General features: G+C 39.9%; 1 protein-coding gene across 1 annotated transcript in view; it reads left to right on the top strand.

Annotated features, from left to right (window-relative positions):
* LOC144201656 (dynamin-1-like) overlaps positions 1-18,009 on the top strand; it is an 81,769-nt gene that overhangs the window by 26,320 nt on the left and 37,440 nt on the right. Inside the window, exons 8-13 of the mRNA XM_077724404.1 lie at positions 7-14; positions 1,865-2,000; positions 2,312-2,379; positions 8,723-8,861; positions 9,043-9,129; positions 11,544-11,614. Of these exons, the coding sequence (XP_077580530.1) occupies positions 7-14; positions 1,865-2,000; positions 2,312-2,379; positions 8,723-8,861; positions 9,043-9,129; positions 11,544-11,614 (509 nt within the window). The remainder of the gene's footprint in view (positions 1-6; positions 15-1,864; positions 2,001-2,311; positions 2,380-8,722; positions 8,862-9,042; positions 9,130-11,543; positions 11,615-18,009) is intronic.

Below are 18,009 nucleotides of genomic sequence, written 5' to 3' on the forward strand. Positions count from 1 at the left end.
AAGCAGCTTTTGCAGTCAGCATAGTATTCCCGTTTAATTCGAGACTATTTTTATCATCTTTTCAGGAATACATTTTGACAGTGACAGTTTTTGTCTTTGCTACTGTTGTTACTCTTACTATATATACGTGACTGGACGTTTCGTTGACTGACACTTGATCGACGGGCACTTCGTCCCCGGACGTATTGTCGAACGGACGTTTTGGTCGTCGGACAGTTCGTCGAAAAGACATTTCAACGACGGACAATTCGTCGCCGGATTCGCAAGCTGTTTGGCATCGTCGCGGGCTAGAAGTATACTAAGACTTTCATTTGTTTAATAATATAATAGATTAAACACTTAGCCATTTCACATATATACACAAACAGTTTACAAGAAATTATTATTAAAATACTAATAGTCTCGGTGTGCCTGTTTGGCGAACTGTCTGGCGTCATTGTGGGCTAAAAGTATACGAATAATTTTATTTTTTTGTGAAAAATGACCAAATAATGAATTTCAACAACTTGCTGTATTGCAAGTTCTCTCACTTAGAAATTGAGAGAATGAAGGTTCGTCTGCACCTCACAGTCAACATAAATCGAACGTCTACCGCCGTCAATGGCAGCCGATGGGTTAAATGAGTGCTGAGTGCTCTACACCTCACAGTCAACATGAATCGGACATCTACTTCCGTCTCTCTCTCTCTATCCCGTTCTCTCTCTCTCTCTCTCTCTCTCTCTCTCTCTCTCTATTCCCTTTCTCTCTCTCTCTCTCTCTCTCTCTCTCTCTTCTCTCTCTCTCTCTATCCCTTTCTCTCTCTATATATCCCGTTCTCTCTCTATCCCTCTCTCTCTCTCTCTCTCTCTCTCTCTCTATCTCTCTCTCTATCCCTTTCTCTCTCTCTCTATCTCATGCTTATAATTTTTGAAAGCGAGCGAATCCGGCGACAAATTGCCCGTTCGACAAAATTTCCGGTGGCGAATTCAGCGACGAATTGTCCGTCGACGAAACGTCCGAGAACGAAGTGTCTGTCGTCGACCAAGTGTCCATCAACAAACGTCCAGGTACCTTATATGTATGTGTGTGTAAATATATGTATATATGTATATATATATATATATATATATATATATATATATATATATATATATATATATATATATATATATATATATATATATATATATATATATATATATATATGTATGTATGTATGTATGTATGTATGTATGTATGTATGTATGTATGTATGTATGTATGTATGTATGTATGTATGTATGTATGTATGTATGTATGTATGTATGTATGTATGTATGTATGTATGTATGTATGTATGTATGTATGTATGTATGTATGTATGTATGTATGTATGTATGTATGTATGTATGTATGTATGTATGTATGTATGTATGTATGTATGTATGTATGTATGTATGTATGTATGTATGTATGTATGTATGTATGTATGTATGTATGTATGTATGTATGTATGTATGTATGTATATATATATATATATATATATATATATATATATATATATATATATATATATATATATATATATATATTTATATATATATATATATATATATATATATATATATATATATATATATATATATATATATATATATATATATATATATATGTATATGTATATGTATATGTATATGTATATGTATATGTATATGTATATGTATATGTATATATATATATATATATATATATATATATATATATATATATATATATATATATAGAGAGAGAGAGAGAGAGAGAGAGAGAGAGAGAGAGAGAGAGAGAGAGAGAGAAGAGAGAGAGAGAGAGAGAGAGAGACTTATTTATATAGATAGAAATAAATATTTTATATTTATACATTAGGATGGTACAACAGTTCTCTGTGGACTTTGAGAAGAGGATCGAGGGTTCAGGGGACCAGGTGGACACCGTGGAGCTGTCAGGTGGCGCCAAAATCAATCGAATCTTCCATGAGCGTTTCCCATTTGAACTGGTCAAGGTAACCTCAAGTATCGATTGTTTATATGACACAAACAATTCTGACGCAATATTTCATGTTCATTTTTCTGTTAGTTTTTCTGCCATCCATTGCACTTTCTAAATATTTGATCATGACTTTATAAATTCATATAGATCTATACTTTAGAAAAAGAATCATAGAGTAGGTATACTCCCACAAGGCTGTAGGTGTACTTGGAATAGGTAGTTTCACAATGCAATTTCTACTTCCTTAAATATGCACATTTTATATTATTTTTAAAAAACTTTTAAAATCTAATTTAAAGTTTTTTTTTCTTTTACTTAATGTAGATGGAGTGTGATGAAAAGGAGATGCGGCGTGAGATCAGTTATGCCATCAAGAACATCCATGGAATCAGGTAAGAGGTTTTTTTTATATATGAGACGTTTTATTTCAGTAGTTTTGGTACCTGACAACATGCTTAGTCAGGCGAGTATAGTAATCTCTCAAATATTTCCGACAATGGACCCATGGCCACAAGAATACAAAGGATTTGGATTAAAACTCCCATTTGCCAGTTTTTTGGGGAATTATATCAAGCAGAGAGCAACTATTTCTGGAAGTAGTTCATTTAAATTATTTAGATTGACATATATGCATTATATTTAGAAATCAATACATTATACTCTGATAGGTTCACCAATTAGGTAATAGATACACCTTTAGATAAGAAAGACATCTGAACTTATATCCAGCTTTTCTTGCAAGAGAGAATTGATCTTGACTCTCCTTCGTTCTAGTTCATTCTAAGGAATCGAATCCTCTCCTGCCCATTTAATTGCATTAGAGTCAAAGCAATTAAGGTCATCTATTCAAAACAATTGCATAAGAGGTAAACCAAGCAAGCCTCTATTCAAAACAACTGAGGTCAGAAATCAAAACAATTGCGAGTCTTTTCGGGGGACGAACGGTATCGCCACCTGGGGTGGAGTCCAAGTCAAAACAATTAAGAGTCCTTCCCGGATCTTCAGTTTCATCTTGCGACCGTGTGAGCAGTCGAGGTTACAAAACAATTTAGGAGTCCTCCCGGATCCCTGTGAAATGTGGATGTTTCAAAACAATTTTGATAAGTACAGCTAGATAGAGGAGCATCCTTCAGGAGCGTTATTCTTGCAAAAGATGTATAACAATGCAAATTTAAAATAATAACAATAATAATAATTACATTAATTTGACATGCTTATAGCTGTAATATTTAACAAATATACCCATTTTGATCATTTTAATTGGTTGTCCATCTCTTGTGTCTTTGATTCAGTGGCCACCAACATATAAGTAAATTTGATCATATATCAAGGTGGAAAGCATTTGAGATTTCTTAAAATGCGTTGTGAGTGTTCCACAGAGATTTGAGTTGGTCATTTGAAAGTCAGATTTTGGCTTCTATGCACAACCTTTTTGCATCAAGGCTGAATTTTTATCTGTTTTTGAAAAAAAAAAAAATTCTAAGATGCCAATAAGTCCTTTTTGGGGATGGCAGCAACAAATTGTGGCAGAGATACGAAAAAGATCCAAGTTACGAAATCCCTAAAAAAAAAAAAAACGATGCATTTCCTTATCCGTTATATTATTTTGAAAATATTGTCACAGATGCATTGATTCTCACTTTAAAACATTGCTACCCTCTACTGGGCTCTCATTTCATCACCATCATACCATCTCACATAATGACAATAAAAGCATTCAATTCAATTCAATTGGCTGTCTCAAAACAATCACAATCAATGTTTCAAGATTCTCTCTTACATACCTTTCCATCTTGACTAAATGCTCCCATTATTAATGGTTACATTCCCATAATAACGGTCACGGAGGAACTATTTCAGCGGTGCAGGGCACATTTTCATATGCTTCATTTAGACATTAATCAATCATTTCCTTTTCTTTTCTCTCATTTTTGTGTTTCCTCACGTTTCATACAAAATTGGGACATTTTGACCAATTTTAAAGGGTTTATTTGGTATTTGTGTGAGGACCATGGAACTCATTAGATAATTTACATATAGTACACCTCTACTTGTAAAATTTTCAAGTTACTAAAAAGGTTCTGGAACAAATTATTTTCGTAAGTAGAGGTACTATATATAGTGTACAAAAAAATGGTCATAAGCCATAAGTCCCGCTGTTCTTATATGTATACCAACACGAAAGAAACAAATTGAACTTATTATTTAGTTTCCTTCAAATCAAATCAAATAAAAAGCCTTTATTATCATCACACACAGCTGTGTGTTACGAAATTGGCGGTGCTACTCCACAGTGCGTTTTCCCAGTAAAAAAAAAACAACATAAATAAGTAATATAAAAATATAAAAAGTCACATCCTGCCAAGGTAAATTCCAAAATATTGCACAATCTAAAATATTGCACCTTTTGATTGCACACCCCGAAGTTATTGCACAGAAGGGGTTGTGTGTCGTGCTAACGCAAGTTCAGAGTCCTGATTGCTGTGGGGAAAAAAACGTCCCTATGTCTATTTGTCCGTGCTTTGTGATACCTGTAGCATACCTGTCAACTGGTACGTTCTCGCCGTAATTGGTACAACTGAAAGCCCATTTTTATATTGGTACGCTGTACACATGAAAATGGTACGCTAAACGGTGATTTTGAGAAAAAAAAATAAATTAAGGCACTTTCTAGCCATTTTTCACCATCCGCCATTGTTTCTTCCCGGAAACGCATGTCTGCCAAGTGATATATGTACCGGCGCCTCTGATTGGCTAAAAAAAAAAGATCATGATAAACATTTCGTTTTGTAACACTTTCACCATGTGATTTCCGTTTCCTGTTCCCTTGTTTATGTAAAGTGGTAAGATTTTCCATGTATTTATACATATATGTAAGGGCGAAAACAAAATTTGGTAAGATCACAAATGGTTCGAGGTTGACAGGTATGCTGTAGCGTCTGACAGAGGGTCTCTAACAATGTTGCCTCTGCTGAGGTAGTGAGGGCTGGCAATGAGAGCAGCCGCCGGTCTTCTGGGCAGTGTTGATCACTCTCTGCATGGCTTTTTTGTTTACCCCACTGTAATACAGTATGCCAGGATGCTCTACACAGTGGTTCTATAGAAGGTTACCAGAAGCTTAGTGTACAAGTTGTTCCTCCTGAGTACCCTCAGGAAATTGAGTCTTTTCTGGACCCCCCCCCCCTCCCCGCCCTCCGAGGTGAGTCCAACCAAAGTGGTATCATCGGCAAATTTGATGATAAAGTTAGAGTGGTGGGTCGGTGTACAGTCGTATCTGTACATGGAGTATAGAAGAGGACTCAGTACACAGCCTTGAGGGGAGCCAGTGCTCAGTGTAATGGAGGAAGAGAAGTGGAGACCAAGTCTAACAGTTTGTGGACGGTTTGTTAAGGAGCTATTAATCCAGCAGCAGATGGAAGAGGGTGAGGTGGGAGAGTGTGTCAGCCAGAATGTCCAGTATTATAGTGTTGAAGGCTGAGCTAGAGTCAATGAAAGGCATCCTCACATAGTTCCCACGGTGCTCCGGGTGGCTCAGTGCTGTGTGTAGATCCACGCCGATAGCGTCGTCAGTGGACCTGTTTGCTCTATAAGCAAACTGGTGAGGGTCAACTGAGGGAGGGATTGTATCCCTGATGTGGCGGGTGACCAACTTTTCAGAGCACTTCATGATCACAGGCATAAGTGCAACAGTCCTATAATCATTCAGGCTATCAATGGTTGGCTTTTCAGGGACAGGGATAATGGTGGCAGATTTCATACAGAATGGAATGATAGATTGTTGCAGGGAACAATTGAAAATATTTATGAAAACCCCAGACAGCTGGTCAGCACAGGCTTTGAGCACCTTCCCAGGTACTCCATAAAGGCCAGCAACCTTTCTGATGTTCACAGTCTGCAGTACTCTGTCTTCTTGTTCCCGAAGCTTCAGTCTACTGCTGGGTGGTGGATTTGTTAAGACTGAATCCAATGTGTCAGTCTCAGAGCGGGCAAAGAAATGGTTCAGTTCCTCTGCTAGAAAGGCATCTGCATTAACAGACACATTATTGTCATTGTAATTGGAATGTGTCGTATTCCCTGTCACATCTTCTTTGGGTTATTTTCTGTGAAGTGCTCCTCAGTTTTCTTTGTATATGTTGCCTTGGCCTTTTAAATGCCTCTCTTCAGGTCTGCTCTGACAGCGCAGGGCGGTGAGGGCGGTGTTACGGCATTTGATGAGTGGCTGTGTTCATCCAGGGTTTTTGGTTAGGAAAAACCCAGATATGTTTATTTCCTACTCCACTAGTGGGGTGATTTCACCACACCCTGCTGCCATTGCCCCTACTAGCAAGCTCCTTACTCACTCAACTAATCACTACCACATGGACATCGTCACCAGCTGCTCTCCTGGGTGTAATTAAGGACCAGTCTTCTGACCTTCAGTGTCAGTGTGTCTGCAGATCAACTTGGTCTTATTCGCAGGCCTCCTTTGACTGATCTTCGATTTGGGCATAGCCTGCCCACCAAACCTGCTCTTCTGACAACTCATCTGCTTATAAACTTCCTGTGTGTGTCTTTGTCTGAACCTTATAAGAGTGGGTCTAAAATTGGGGACATTAAAGGGAAATGATGGGCCACCATCGTAAAACATGATGCTCCACTAGGAGAACAAGGTAGGAATCATGTGATTAATGCAAAATTCAACATGGTATTGTGTATTGGTATCATTGCACTTACCAGTATCTATGTTTTCCTGCTGCAGCTGAGGATATTTAATTGGCTACTCAAAATCTAGGGAATTGATCTGGTCTTTAACAACGGGGTTGACTGCACAGGGCACACATCTCACATCCGCTACCTCCACAATGAGTGGGGAGGCGCTTCTCCCCAAGCATGGTATGGGCTGTACTGGAAGTTGAGGTGATGAGACTGGGTGGTGTGTTTGGGACTAAAAGCATGCAAAAAAAAGTATTTTAGGTACTCTGCAGGAGTCGCAGCTCGGCCTTTGTAGTTAGTGAGGGTACGTATGCTCTGACACATCGTTCAGGGGTCATGAAGTTGCCCTTCTATCTTCCCTTTGGCAGCCCTAATGCCTCTCTTCAGGTTGGCACGAGCGTCGCTGTAGAGTGTCCTGTCACCGGATCTGATCGCTGCATCTCGGGCCCGGATGTGTGATCGGACCTGGATGGTCATCCGCGGTTTTCGGTTTAGCTACCCCTGGATAGTCTTCTCCACAGTGACCCCAGCCATGCAGTACTTGATGTAAGACAGTACTGTGTCTGTGAAGGTACCCAGGTCCTCATGGTGAAAAATTTCCCATTGTATCTGTTCAGAAGCAGTCTTGGAGTCCGGGAGAACGTCATCAGGCCATGTGATAATGGTTCAGCTTTGTGGCTTTGATTTACAGCTAAGGGCAGTGTAAGCTAGGGGAGAACAAAGAGGAGTGATCTGACTGTCCCAAATGTGTGCGTGGTATGGCTCTTTATGTACCTTTGAAGTTCAAGTAAACATGATCCAAAGTTTTATACTCTCTTGAACATTTCATGTGTTGGTACAATTTTGGCAGAACGGTTTTGAGAAATGTCTGATTAAAATATCTTGCAATTATTTGTGCAGCACTTGGGTAGGCATTTGTGAATTAACGATTAGCTGCGAACTCTATTTCCAAATTGTCCATTTTGTTTACAATGGATCTGAAGTTGGAGATATATATGTTTGGGAGCGGAGGTTTGAGTGGTTGTTTCCTGATCTTACACAACAGGACCGCTCGACAGCATCACTTCTGTTTTCTTTCCCGATGCCTTCTCTTTCGCCAAACAGACCCGTTAACAAGCCATACAGAATATGAATGAATTATTTAATAAAATTAATCCACGAGGAAGTTCTGTTAAGGTGATTCACGAATATAAGAGCAACGATAAATGGGAAAATATTGGAGTTATGCTCACATTCTTATCATTTATCATGCACTTTCTATCAACATTGAATTTGACCGCATTCATGCTTAAAACAAAAAGTTGTCATTAAATAATTTCTCCTCACCAACGAAGGATGTTTATTTTTTTCTTATTCAAAACATGATCTGCCGAGTTGTCTCTGAGTCCTTGTGCCTTGTGTTTTTACAAAAAAAAAAATGAGATTGTGAAATGGTTTTGAAAATTCTGACGTCCCAATTGTGTAATCCACACCACCCTTCAGAGTTGGGACGTCCATGTAATCTGGGCCTCTGAATGTTAGAAGAATTTTAAAAAGAAAAGAACGACTAGAACATCATTGGGGAGTGGTCTTCAATGTCCGTCAGCCTTGCAAGTAAAAAATCCGGAAAAGTGTCGTTCCTCCTTATGTATGTTTTTGAGAATGGTGAATGGTGAACCTGCCAACATTCACACTTATACCTAGAAGCAATTTAGAGTGTTCAACCAGATCACGGTGCATGTTTTTGTGATCTGACCCTTCAGTTTTCCCAAAAAACAATTGTGTTCATTTCTGGCAATCGCACCCTCTCAATGATTAATTGCGAAAAATTTCACAACCGCCAAAACTGCTGTTAATGACATAAATAAATGAATGGTGATTGCATATTGAAACTTTAATGAACAGGCACTTCTCTTTTGAAGAGTGTTGCCCAAAAAAACTCATACATGAAAAAATACATTATCCACTGGAGGATCACAGAAACTTTTTTTGATATTGATTCATTTTGTAATACAGTGATTAAGCATTCTATCTATGTTTACTTTTTCTTTTTTTGTTGGACAGGACAGGACTATTTACTCCAGATATGGCCTTTGAAGCCATTGTAAAGAAACAGATCATAAAATTAAAGGAGCCCTGTGTCAAGTGTGTGGACATGGTCATCCAAGAATTGATCAACACAGTACGCCAGTGTTCCAACAAGGTGATCATACACTTTTATACACTGTAATTTAATGAAATGATAATGGGAGAATTCATCTACAGGAAATAAACAGAATTTTCAATATAAAACCCAAACATGACTCAACGGTTGGGGAAAAGGGAACAATGAGCTGTATATTGCCATTTTTTTGAGTGAGTGACAGGGAGTGGTTTTGTTACAGCTGGAATGTTTCCCAAGGCTCCGTGAAGAAACTGAACGAATTGTGACTTCTCATATACGAGACAGAGAGAGTCAGGCTAAAGAACAGGTAATATTCTGTTCTGTATTTGATTTGATCTGTATCATGTTCCAATGCTTATAGTGTCATATGATATCATATTTGGTATATGCCTCATACATTTAATACATATTAAGATTCATTTATTCACTCTGTACCACATATGACCTTTCATATTCGAGAAAAACAATCTGCCATGTAGTGAATCACAGTAAATGTATTTACTGGGGCACGACAGATCACATCCTGAAAATGGCAAAATACTAAATCTATTTCAAAATGTTCACTTGTTAATTTGGACTTTTATACAATACGTTAATAGTTATGAAAGCCTTACACAAAGTTTGAGGATAAACTTATTCTTTCTTTTCACATTTTCCAATCAGTCAGTTTATTTATTGATGGTATAGCTGTTAGCCTCAAACTTTAATAGGTGTTGATTATAACAATTTGGAAGGTGATGAATGTCTCGTGCGTTGCCAGTTCAAAGTATTCAATCTGTTATTATTGTCACGGTACAGAGCATTGAAATTGTTTTTCACTAACTGTCACAGTATAATTATATTCTTAATACTATAGGTCAGATCAACCAAAAAGTACACAATGAAGAAGAAAAATGTCACTGGATTATAAAACACACTTTAATGGGAAAGGTTTTATTTGATCGGAAACTTCGAACAAACATACATTTCAGGAACACTAGCAAAAGGAGGCTAAAAAGGCATCTGTTAACAAGTTTTTCAGACATCTATAGCCTAGAAAAACAACATAAATTGTCTGAGTTCAGAGAGTGTTACGTCTTTGGCACGATGTAAAGGCGAGGACACTAGGAATCGGACCCAATCGCATGTAAGCAGGCGAGGACAGGGGAAATAGTGCTCAAACGAAACTTTAATAACTTTGGCAGGAGGCAATGAAGGTAACAAGGGACTTGGCGAAAAAACAACAACCGAAAAACAAGCCCGACTAGGGAAAACACAGGGAAGCGAAGAACGAAAGGACACAGAGACATGGCATGGCAAATCAAAGCAGTTTTGGCAAGAAATAACAAAAAACAAACCAGACTAGGAAAAACACAGGGAAGCGAGGAACGGGACGACGAAGAGACATAGCATGGCAAATCAAAGGGCAAAACTTGTAACTCAGATGATTCACAACTCACTTGTGTTAGTGAATTAATCCGGTTTACAGTTCATTTGAATGAAATGTGTAAGTAAGATGGCGGAAGGCTTAGTGATGGCGTGAATTTCGAGGTTTTTAAATTGGATATTTGGTATTTTTCCAAATTTATTGCTTAAAAAAATGTAAGTCAAAAAATTTCGGATTTCCACAGATTAGGGAGGTTTTAGGGAGTCCTGGAGTTTGCGTTACTTGTCCAATGAAAACCAGGATTACCTGAGAAGTTGGCAGCTCTGTGTTTCCAGCGGGGGTTGGACTCTGCCAAGTCTGCCATATGTTACCAATTCTATACAGAACTTTTATGGAGAGAATATCTAGACACAGCCGTGGCATTGAGGGGCCGTTTTGGTGGCCTAAGCATCGCCAACTTTCACTGGAATTATTTGCAACCGAGTGTGAAATGATAGGGACAAGAATAAGCACCTGCAAATCTGAGGGCAAGGTCCTCAGTCGCAAAAAAAGTGGCAATCCCTCTCTGAGATTTTAAATATCTTGGGGTCTTGTAAATGAGTGAGGGAAAATTGAAGCGGGAGATCGACCGGTGGATCAGTGCAGCGTCTGCAGTGATGCAGACTTTACATTGAAGCTGCGGCGAAAGGTAAAGCTCTCTGTTTACCAGTCCATCAACATTCCTACCCTCATCTATGATCACGAGCTGTGAATTGTGACCGAAAGAACAAGATTCCGGATACAAGTGGCTGAAATGAACTTCCTCCGCAGGATGTCCAGCCCTCCCTTAGAGATAGGGTGAAAAGTTCGGTGATCATACCTCTGCTACCCCCATTGAGAGAAGCCAAATGAGTTGATTTGGGTATCTGTAGAACGCCTCCTCAACACCTCTGTGGTGAGGGGTTCCGGTGCCATCCCACTGAGAGGAGGCCACAGGGCCGAACCAAGACATGCTGGGGAGACTATATCTCCTCGACTGCACGGACACGTTCCATCGAGAACGCCTTCCAGAAGAGCCGGATGAAGTGGCTGGGGAGAGGAAAGTCTGGGCTTCCCTGCTGAAGCTGCTGCCCCTGCCACCTGACTGCTGATAAGTGGTAGAAGATGAGGATGATTATGGCAAATTTATAAATTGTTAAAATGAAAATGTATTTTTAAGGGCTTTACTACAATGCTAGTCTGTAGCTTGTTGTCCTAACAACTGTACCTGTGTTATATAAGATCAATAGGAAACTAATTACCCACGTTGTGAGCTTGGTATGTATAAATCATCGTCATAATGAGTGTAATGTGCCTATTTCAATTTATTGTTTCAGGTTCTTCTGGTGATAGACATTCAGCTCTCTTACATCAACACGAATCATGAGGACTTCATTGGTTTTGCAAAGTAAACACTTGCATCCTTTTCATTTTGAAAATAGGGTTGTGACTTGCATGTGACCGGACGTTTCGTCGACGGACACTTCGTCCCTGGATGTTTCATTGAACGAACGTTTGGTCACCGGACAGTTTGTCGAGCAGACATTTTGTCGCCCGATTCATCGCCGGACATTTCGTTGACGGACAATTTGTCGCCGGATTCGCTCGCTCTCAAAATTATAATGAAAAAAAATGAAAAAATGAAAATCAGACATAGGCATTGTCGTCATCATTGACTTGACAAAAAGCCTAGTAGTCATCATACCCTCAGCAGCGTATGACGAAATTGTATAGTGCTTCTCCACAAGTTCGTCTTCCCAGGCCAGACACATTTATGACAATTATTTATGACATATTCATACTTGTTAGCTCTCCGCCTTGAGCGCCATTTTCCGGCGACTACAAGTTGCCTCACCGATGCCAACAAGAATAAGATGGATCACTTACCTCTCAGTCTTTATACTTACCCTCCCTCAGTCATCCTGTGGAAGGTAGATCTGCACCAAACGACCTTCCTGTTTCTTCAATTCGACTTGACTTAATTTCATAGTAGGGATATGTGTAGTCGTCACGTCACGTGTTGCTGCAGGTTCAGAGACCTGATGGCAGTTGGGAAGAAGCTGTCCTTGAGCCTGTTTGTCCGTGCTTTGTAGGACCTGTAGCGTCTGCCAGATGGAAGCAACTGGAACAGGCCGTGTCCAGGGTGGTATGGGTCTCCAACAATGGACCCGGCTCTTCTGAGGTATCGGGGGTTGGCAATGTCTTCTAGCGATGGCAGAGAGCAGCCGACGATCTTCTGGGCAGTGTTTATCACTCTCTGTATGGCTTTTTTGTCTGCTGTCGTGCTTCCGGTATACCACACTGTGATGCCGTAAGTCAGGATGCTCTCCACAGTGGCTCTGTAGAAGGTTGCCAGAAGCTTGGTGTCCAACTTGTCCCTTCTCAGTACCCTGAGGAAGTGGAGTCGTTTCTGGGCCTTCTTCACTAACACTGTGGTGTTTGTGGACCAGGAGAGCCTATCCGTGACGTGGACTCCCAGGAATTTGAACGATTGGACCCTGTCTACACATACTCCGTTAATGAGGAGTGGGGCCAGGTCTGTGCTGCGCTTGCGAAAGTCCAAGATTATTTCTTTAGTCTTTGCGGTATTCAGTGTAAGATTGTTCGCCGAGCACCAAGAAGACAGTTTGTCGACCTCGTCTCTGTAAGCTGACTCATCCCCGCCAGAGATGAGTCCGATCACAGTGGTGTCATCGGCGAATTTGATGATGGAGTTTGACTGGTGGGCTGGTGTGCAGTCGTATGTGTACAGGGAGTACAGGAGAGGACTCAGTACACAGCCTTGTGGTGAGCCTGTGTTTAGTGTGATGGAGGAAGAGAGGTGTGGACCCATTCTGACCGTTTGTGGTCGACCAGTCAAGAAGTTCTTTATCCAGCAGCAGATTGAAGAGGATAGTCCAAGGTGGTAAAGTTTGTCCTTCAGGATGTCCGGCTTGATGGTGTTGAAGGCTGAGCTATAGTCTATGAAAAGCATCCTCACATAGTTCCCCTGGTGCTCCAGGTGGCTCAGTGCTGTGTGAAGAGCCACGGCGATAGCATCCTCAGTGGACCTGTTTTCCCTATAAGCAAACTGGTGCGGGTCAACTGAGGGGGGAATTGTCTTTCTGATGTGTCGGGCCACCAACTTTTCAAAGCACTTCATGATCACAGGCGTGAGAGCAACAGGCCTGTAATCGTTCAAGCTAATCATGAGAGAATGAGCGAGTTTACTGTTGAAAGCGATCAACCATGTAATCTCTTAAATTTATAATCACGAGAGAGATCGAGTTTTTCATTGCATTGACAATGTCAGTGCATTAATATTTAAATATCTAATATCAAATTTAATAATTAAAAAGTTAGATTAGTGTTCTCTAGTTTAAAGCAGCAGTGGAGGAAATGCTCTCCAATTGACCAAACGTTGACGTCCTGTCCCAAAAAATGGCACAAAATGTCTTCACTGAAATGAAGAGGCCGATCGGGAATGACTTCTGGACAAAATTTGATCTCTCATGATTATAATTTTGAGAGGGAGCAAATCCGGCGACGAATTGTCCGTCGCCGAAATGTCCGGGCGACAAAATTTCTGTTCGGCGAACTGTCCAGCGACCAAACGTCCGTTCGGCGAAGCGTCCGGGGATGAAGTGTTGGACGTCCACCGCCTTTGATGGCAGCTGGACGTCCACCGCCGTCAATGGCAGCCAGATGTCCATCTCCGGCAATGGCATCTTATTGATAATTTATTGGTAATTTATCAAACCTGGGGTTATATATATAAGACAAAAGACACAATTGAAGGTGAAAAATATATTTTCAAATTTACTTTCAACATTAAGAACATCATTTAACAAAAGAAAGCAGTCTTTATATTGAGAGTGATGTGCGGTATTGCATGGCAAAGCGAAATGAATGAGGTCATTGATTTTTACAATAATTTGGACAACATTGGCGGACCGGATTAAAAAGCCTAACGGGCTGTGTATTGCCCGCGTGCCGTAGTTTGAAACATGCCAATACGAGCGAATACGGGGGTGGGGCGACCGTGTGAATCCGGCGCTCAATAGCATGTACACACATGTCAATAGATCTGCCGGGAGCGAGCGATATTTTGATAATAATTATCTTTGTCAATGCAATTACAAACTCATTCTTTCTGTCATGATGAGAGAGGAGCCAGCGAGCGAAAGCATGTACACACGCCAATAGACCTGTATTCACGAGAGAAAGAGTTTAATATCTAAATATCTACTGTTGATTCACGGGAGAGGAGCGAGAGAGAGCGAGAGAGAGAGAGAGAAGAGAGAGAGAGGAAAGAGATGAGAGAGTGAGAGAGAGAGAGGAGAGAGAGAGAGTGAGAGAGAGAGAGAGAGAGAGAGAGAGAGAGGAGAGAGAGAGAGAGAAGAGAGAGAGAGAGATAGAGGAGAGAGAGAGAGAGAGAGAGAGAGAGGAGAGAGAGAGAGAGAGAGAGAGAGAGAGAGAAGAGAGAGAGAGAGAGAGAGAGAGAGAGAGAGAGAGAGAGAGAGAGAGAGAGAGAGAGAGAGAGAGAGAGAGAGAGAGAGAGAGAGAGAGAGAGAGAGAGAGAGAGAGAGAGAGGAGAGAGAGAGAGAGAGAGAGAGAGGAGAGAGAGAGAGAAACTCTCACATGAATATAATTTTGAGAGTTGGTTTCAACAGTACTTAGATATTAAACAATACTTAGAAAATAATCTCTCTCTCTCTCTTACATAATAAACTCTTTCTCTCATGAATATATTTTAAGAGCTGGTTTCAACCGTGTATACTCTCGACCAAAAGGGACAAAAAGACCGGCGACCAAAAGACCGGCAACCAAAAGACCGGCAACCAAAAGACCGGCGACCAAAAAACCAACGACCAACGACCAAAAGACCGGTCACAGGTATTGCCCCATAGTTGGCAACACAATTTGTATCACAATTGTAATGATTCGATTAATTTTAACACAAAACTTGACAATTTTGAGAGTTGGTTTCAACAGTACTTAGATATTAAACAGTACTTAGAAAATAATCTCTCTCTCTCTCTTACATAATAAACTCTTTCTCTCATGAATATATTTTAAGAGCTGGTTTCAACCGTATACTCTCGACCAAAAGGGACAAAAAGACCGGCGACCAAAAGACCGGCAACCAAAAGACCGGCAACCAAAAGACCGGCGAACAAAAGACCAACGACCAACGACCAAAAGACCGTGTCACAGGTATTGCCCCAATAGTTGGCAACACAATTTGTATCACAATTGTAATGATTCGATTAATTTTAACACAAAACTTGACAATTGTTGTGATTATTGTATATCAAAAATAATCAAAATGGAAATAAAAGTATAGGTAAATGCAAATTATTTCTGAAATTCCATTCACCACTAGATAAACATATTTTAATACATATGGCCTTAATTTTTCATTTTATTAGTTTTAACTGCAGACTTGCTTTAGTGCAAACCAACTTTAGTTGAAACCTGCTGAAATGCAAGGACTCTAAATACGGAAGAAAAAGAATTCCGCTGTAATGTGTTTGGTGTTTTTTTCAGAGGTGTGGGAATGGATTATTTTGTATGTATTTGTTTTCTAAGGGAAAATTTGAATTGAGATACGAGTAAGTTGACATACGATTTTGGTCCCGGAACGCATTAAGCTTGTATTTCAAGGTATTACCGTATACAATTGTGGTCAAAAGTTTACATACAAAGTGTGAAGAACATAATTTCATGCTCTCTTGATTTTCCAGTTATTTCTACAACTCTGATTTTTCTCTGGTAGGGTGATTGGAAGAGATACTTCTTTGTCACATTAAACATTCATGAAGTTTGGTTCTTTTATGACTTTATTATGGATGGACAGAAAAAGAGTGATCAAATCTGCTGGGTTAAAAATATACATACAGCAGCGCTAATATTTGGTAACATGTCTCCTGGCCATTTTCTCTTCAATTAGGCACTTTTGGTAACCATCCACAAGCTTCTGGAAATATTCTGGTTGATTCTTCGACCACTACCTCTTGACAGATTTGGTGCAGTTCAGTTAAATTTGATGGCTTTCTGACATGGACTTGTTTCTTCAGCATTGTCCACAAGTTCTCAATGGGGTTTCTAAAGATTAAAGGACTTTGGGAAGGCCATTCAAAAACCTTAATTCTAGCCTGATTTGGCCATTCCATTACCAAATTTGATGTGTGTTTGGGGTCATTGTCCTCTTGGAACACCCAACTGCACCCAAGACCCAATCTTCGGGCTGATGACTTTAGTTTATCTTGAAGAATTAGAAGGTAATCCTCCTTCTTCATCATTCCATTTACTTTCTGAAAAGCACCAGTTTATTTGGGAGCAAAACAGCCCCAGCCCACAGCATAATACTACCACCACCGTGATTGACGGTAGGCATGGTGTACTTGGGGTTAAATGCCTCACCTTTTCTCCTCCAAACATATTGCTGGGAATTGTGGCCAAACAGCTTGATTTTTATTTCATCTGACCACAGAATTTTTATTCCAGAAGGTCGTATCTTTGTGATCAGCAGCAAACTTCAGTCGAGCCTTAAGGTGCCAGTATTGGAGCAAGGGCTCCTTTCTTGCACAGCAGCCTCTCAGTCCATGAGATGCAAAACACGCTTGACTGTGGACACTGACACCTTTGTTCCAGTTGCTTCTAATTCTTGGCAGATCTGCTTTTTGGTTATTCTCAGTTGGATCTTAACTCTCCTGACCAATTTGCTCTCAGCAGCAGGCGATAGCTTGCTTTTTCTTCCTGATTGTGGCAGTGACAAAACAGTGCCATGCACTTTATAATTACAAACAATTGTTTGCACTGTTGCTCTTGGGACCTGCAGCTGCGTTGAAATGGCTCAAAGTGACTTTCCTGACTTGTTCAAGTCAAGGATTTGCTTTTTCAGATCCATGCTGAGCTCCTTTGACTTTCCCATTGTAGTGTTTGTGTGCGTTTGCATCCAATGACCCCTGTTTAAATGGCCTCAGAGAAGTCACCTGCTGTTGTCACTCATAGTCCCTCACTAGAAGTTAAGAGGCCATGCTGTGAAGCTCATTTCACTGACATAACTTTCTAAATCACCAACATTGCTAATTTATGTTGCTGTATGTATATTTTTGACCCAGCAGATTTAATGACTTTTTCTTCCAACCCATAATGAAGTCGTGAAAGAATCAAACTTCATGAATGTTTTTGTGATGAAGAAGTATCTGTTCCAATCACTCTATCAGAGAAATCTCAGATTTGTGGAAATAACGGGAAACTCAAGAGAGCCATGACATTATGTTCTTCATAAGTGTATGTAAACTTTTGACCACAACTGTATACTGTAATACCTTGAAATACAAGCTTAATGCGTTCCGGGACCGAAATCGTGTGTCAACTTACTCGTATCTCAATTCAAATTTTCCCTTAGAAAACAAATACATACAAAATAATCCATTCCCACCCTCTGAAAAAAACACCAATACATTACAGCGGAAATACATCAATTTATTTGTTCTAATTCTAGCGGTTATGATCTTCAAAAATAAAATGTGACATGATTCAGTACCGGTAGATAGGTAGCGTTTACCAGATAGAGAGAGAGAGTGAGAGAGAGAGTGAGGACAGGAGAGACGCCAACATGTTCTTAACGTAACATAAACTTTATATTTACACTTTAATTTCTATTCAGTTATTTTCTATGGGAAAAAAATTGATGTGGGTGTAAATTAACATACGTACTCAACAAGCCTGATCTCAAGGTATTAAAGCATGTGAGATTTAAGCTTCACAACAGTGTCATCGTGCGTACAAACTGATCACTACAAGGCAAGGCAC

The sequence above is a fragment of the Stigmatopora nigra genome, chromosome 9, assembly GCF_051989575.1.
Source record: "Stigmatopora nigra isolate UIUO_SnigA chromosome 9, RoL_Snig_1.1, whole genome shotgun sequence".
Taxonomy (NCBI): domain Eukaryota; kingdom Metazoa; phylum Chordata; class Actinopteri; order Syngnathiformes; family Syngnathidae; genus Stigmatopora; species Stigmatopora nigra.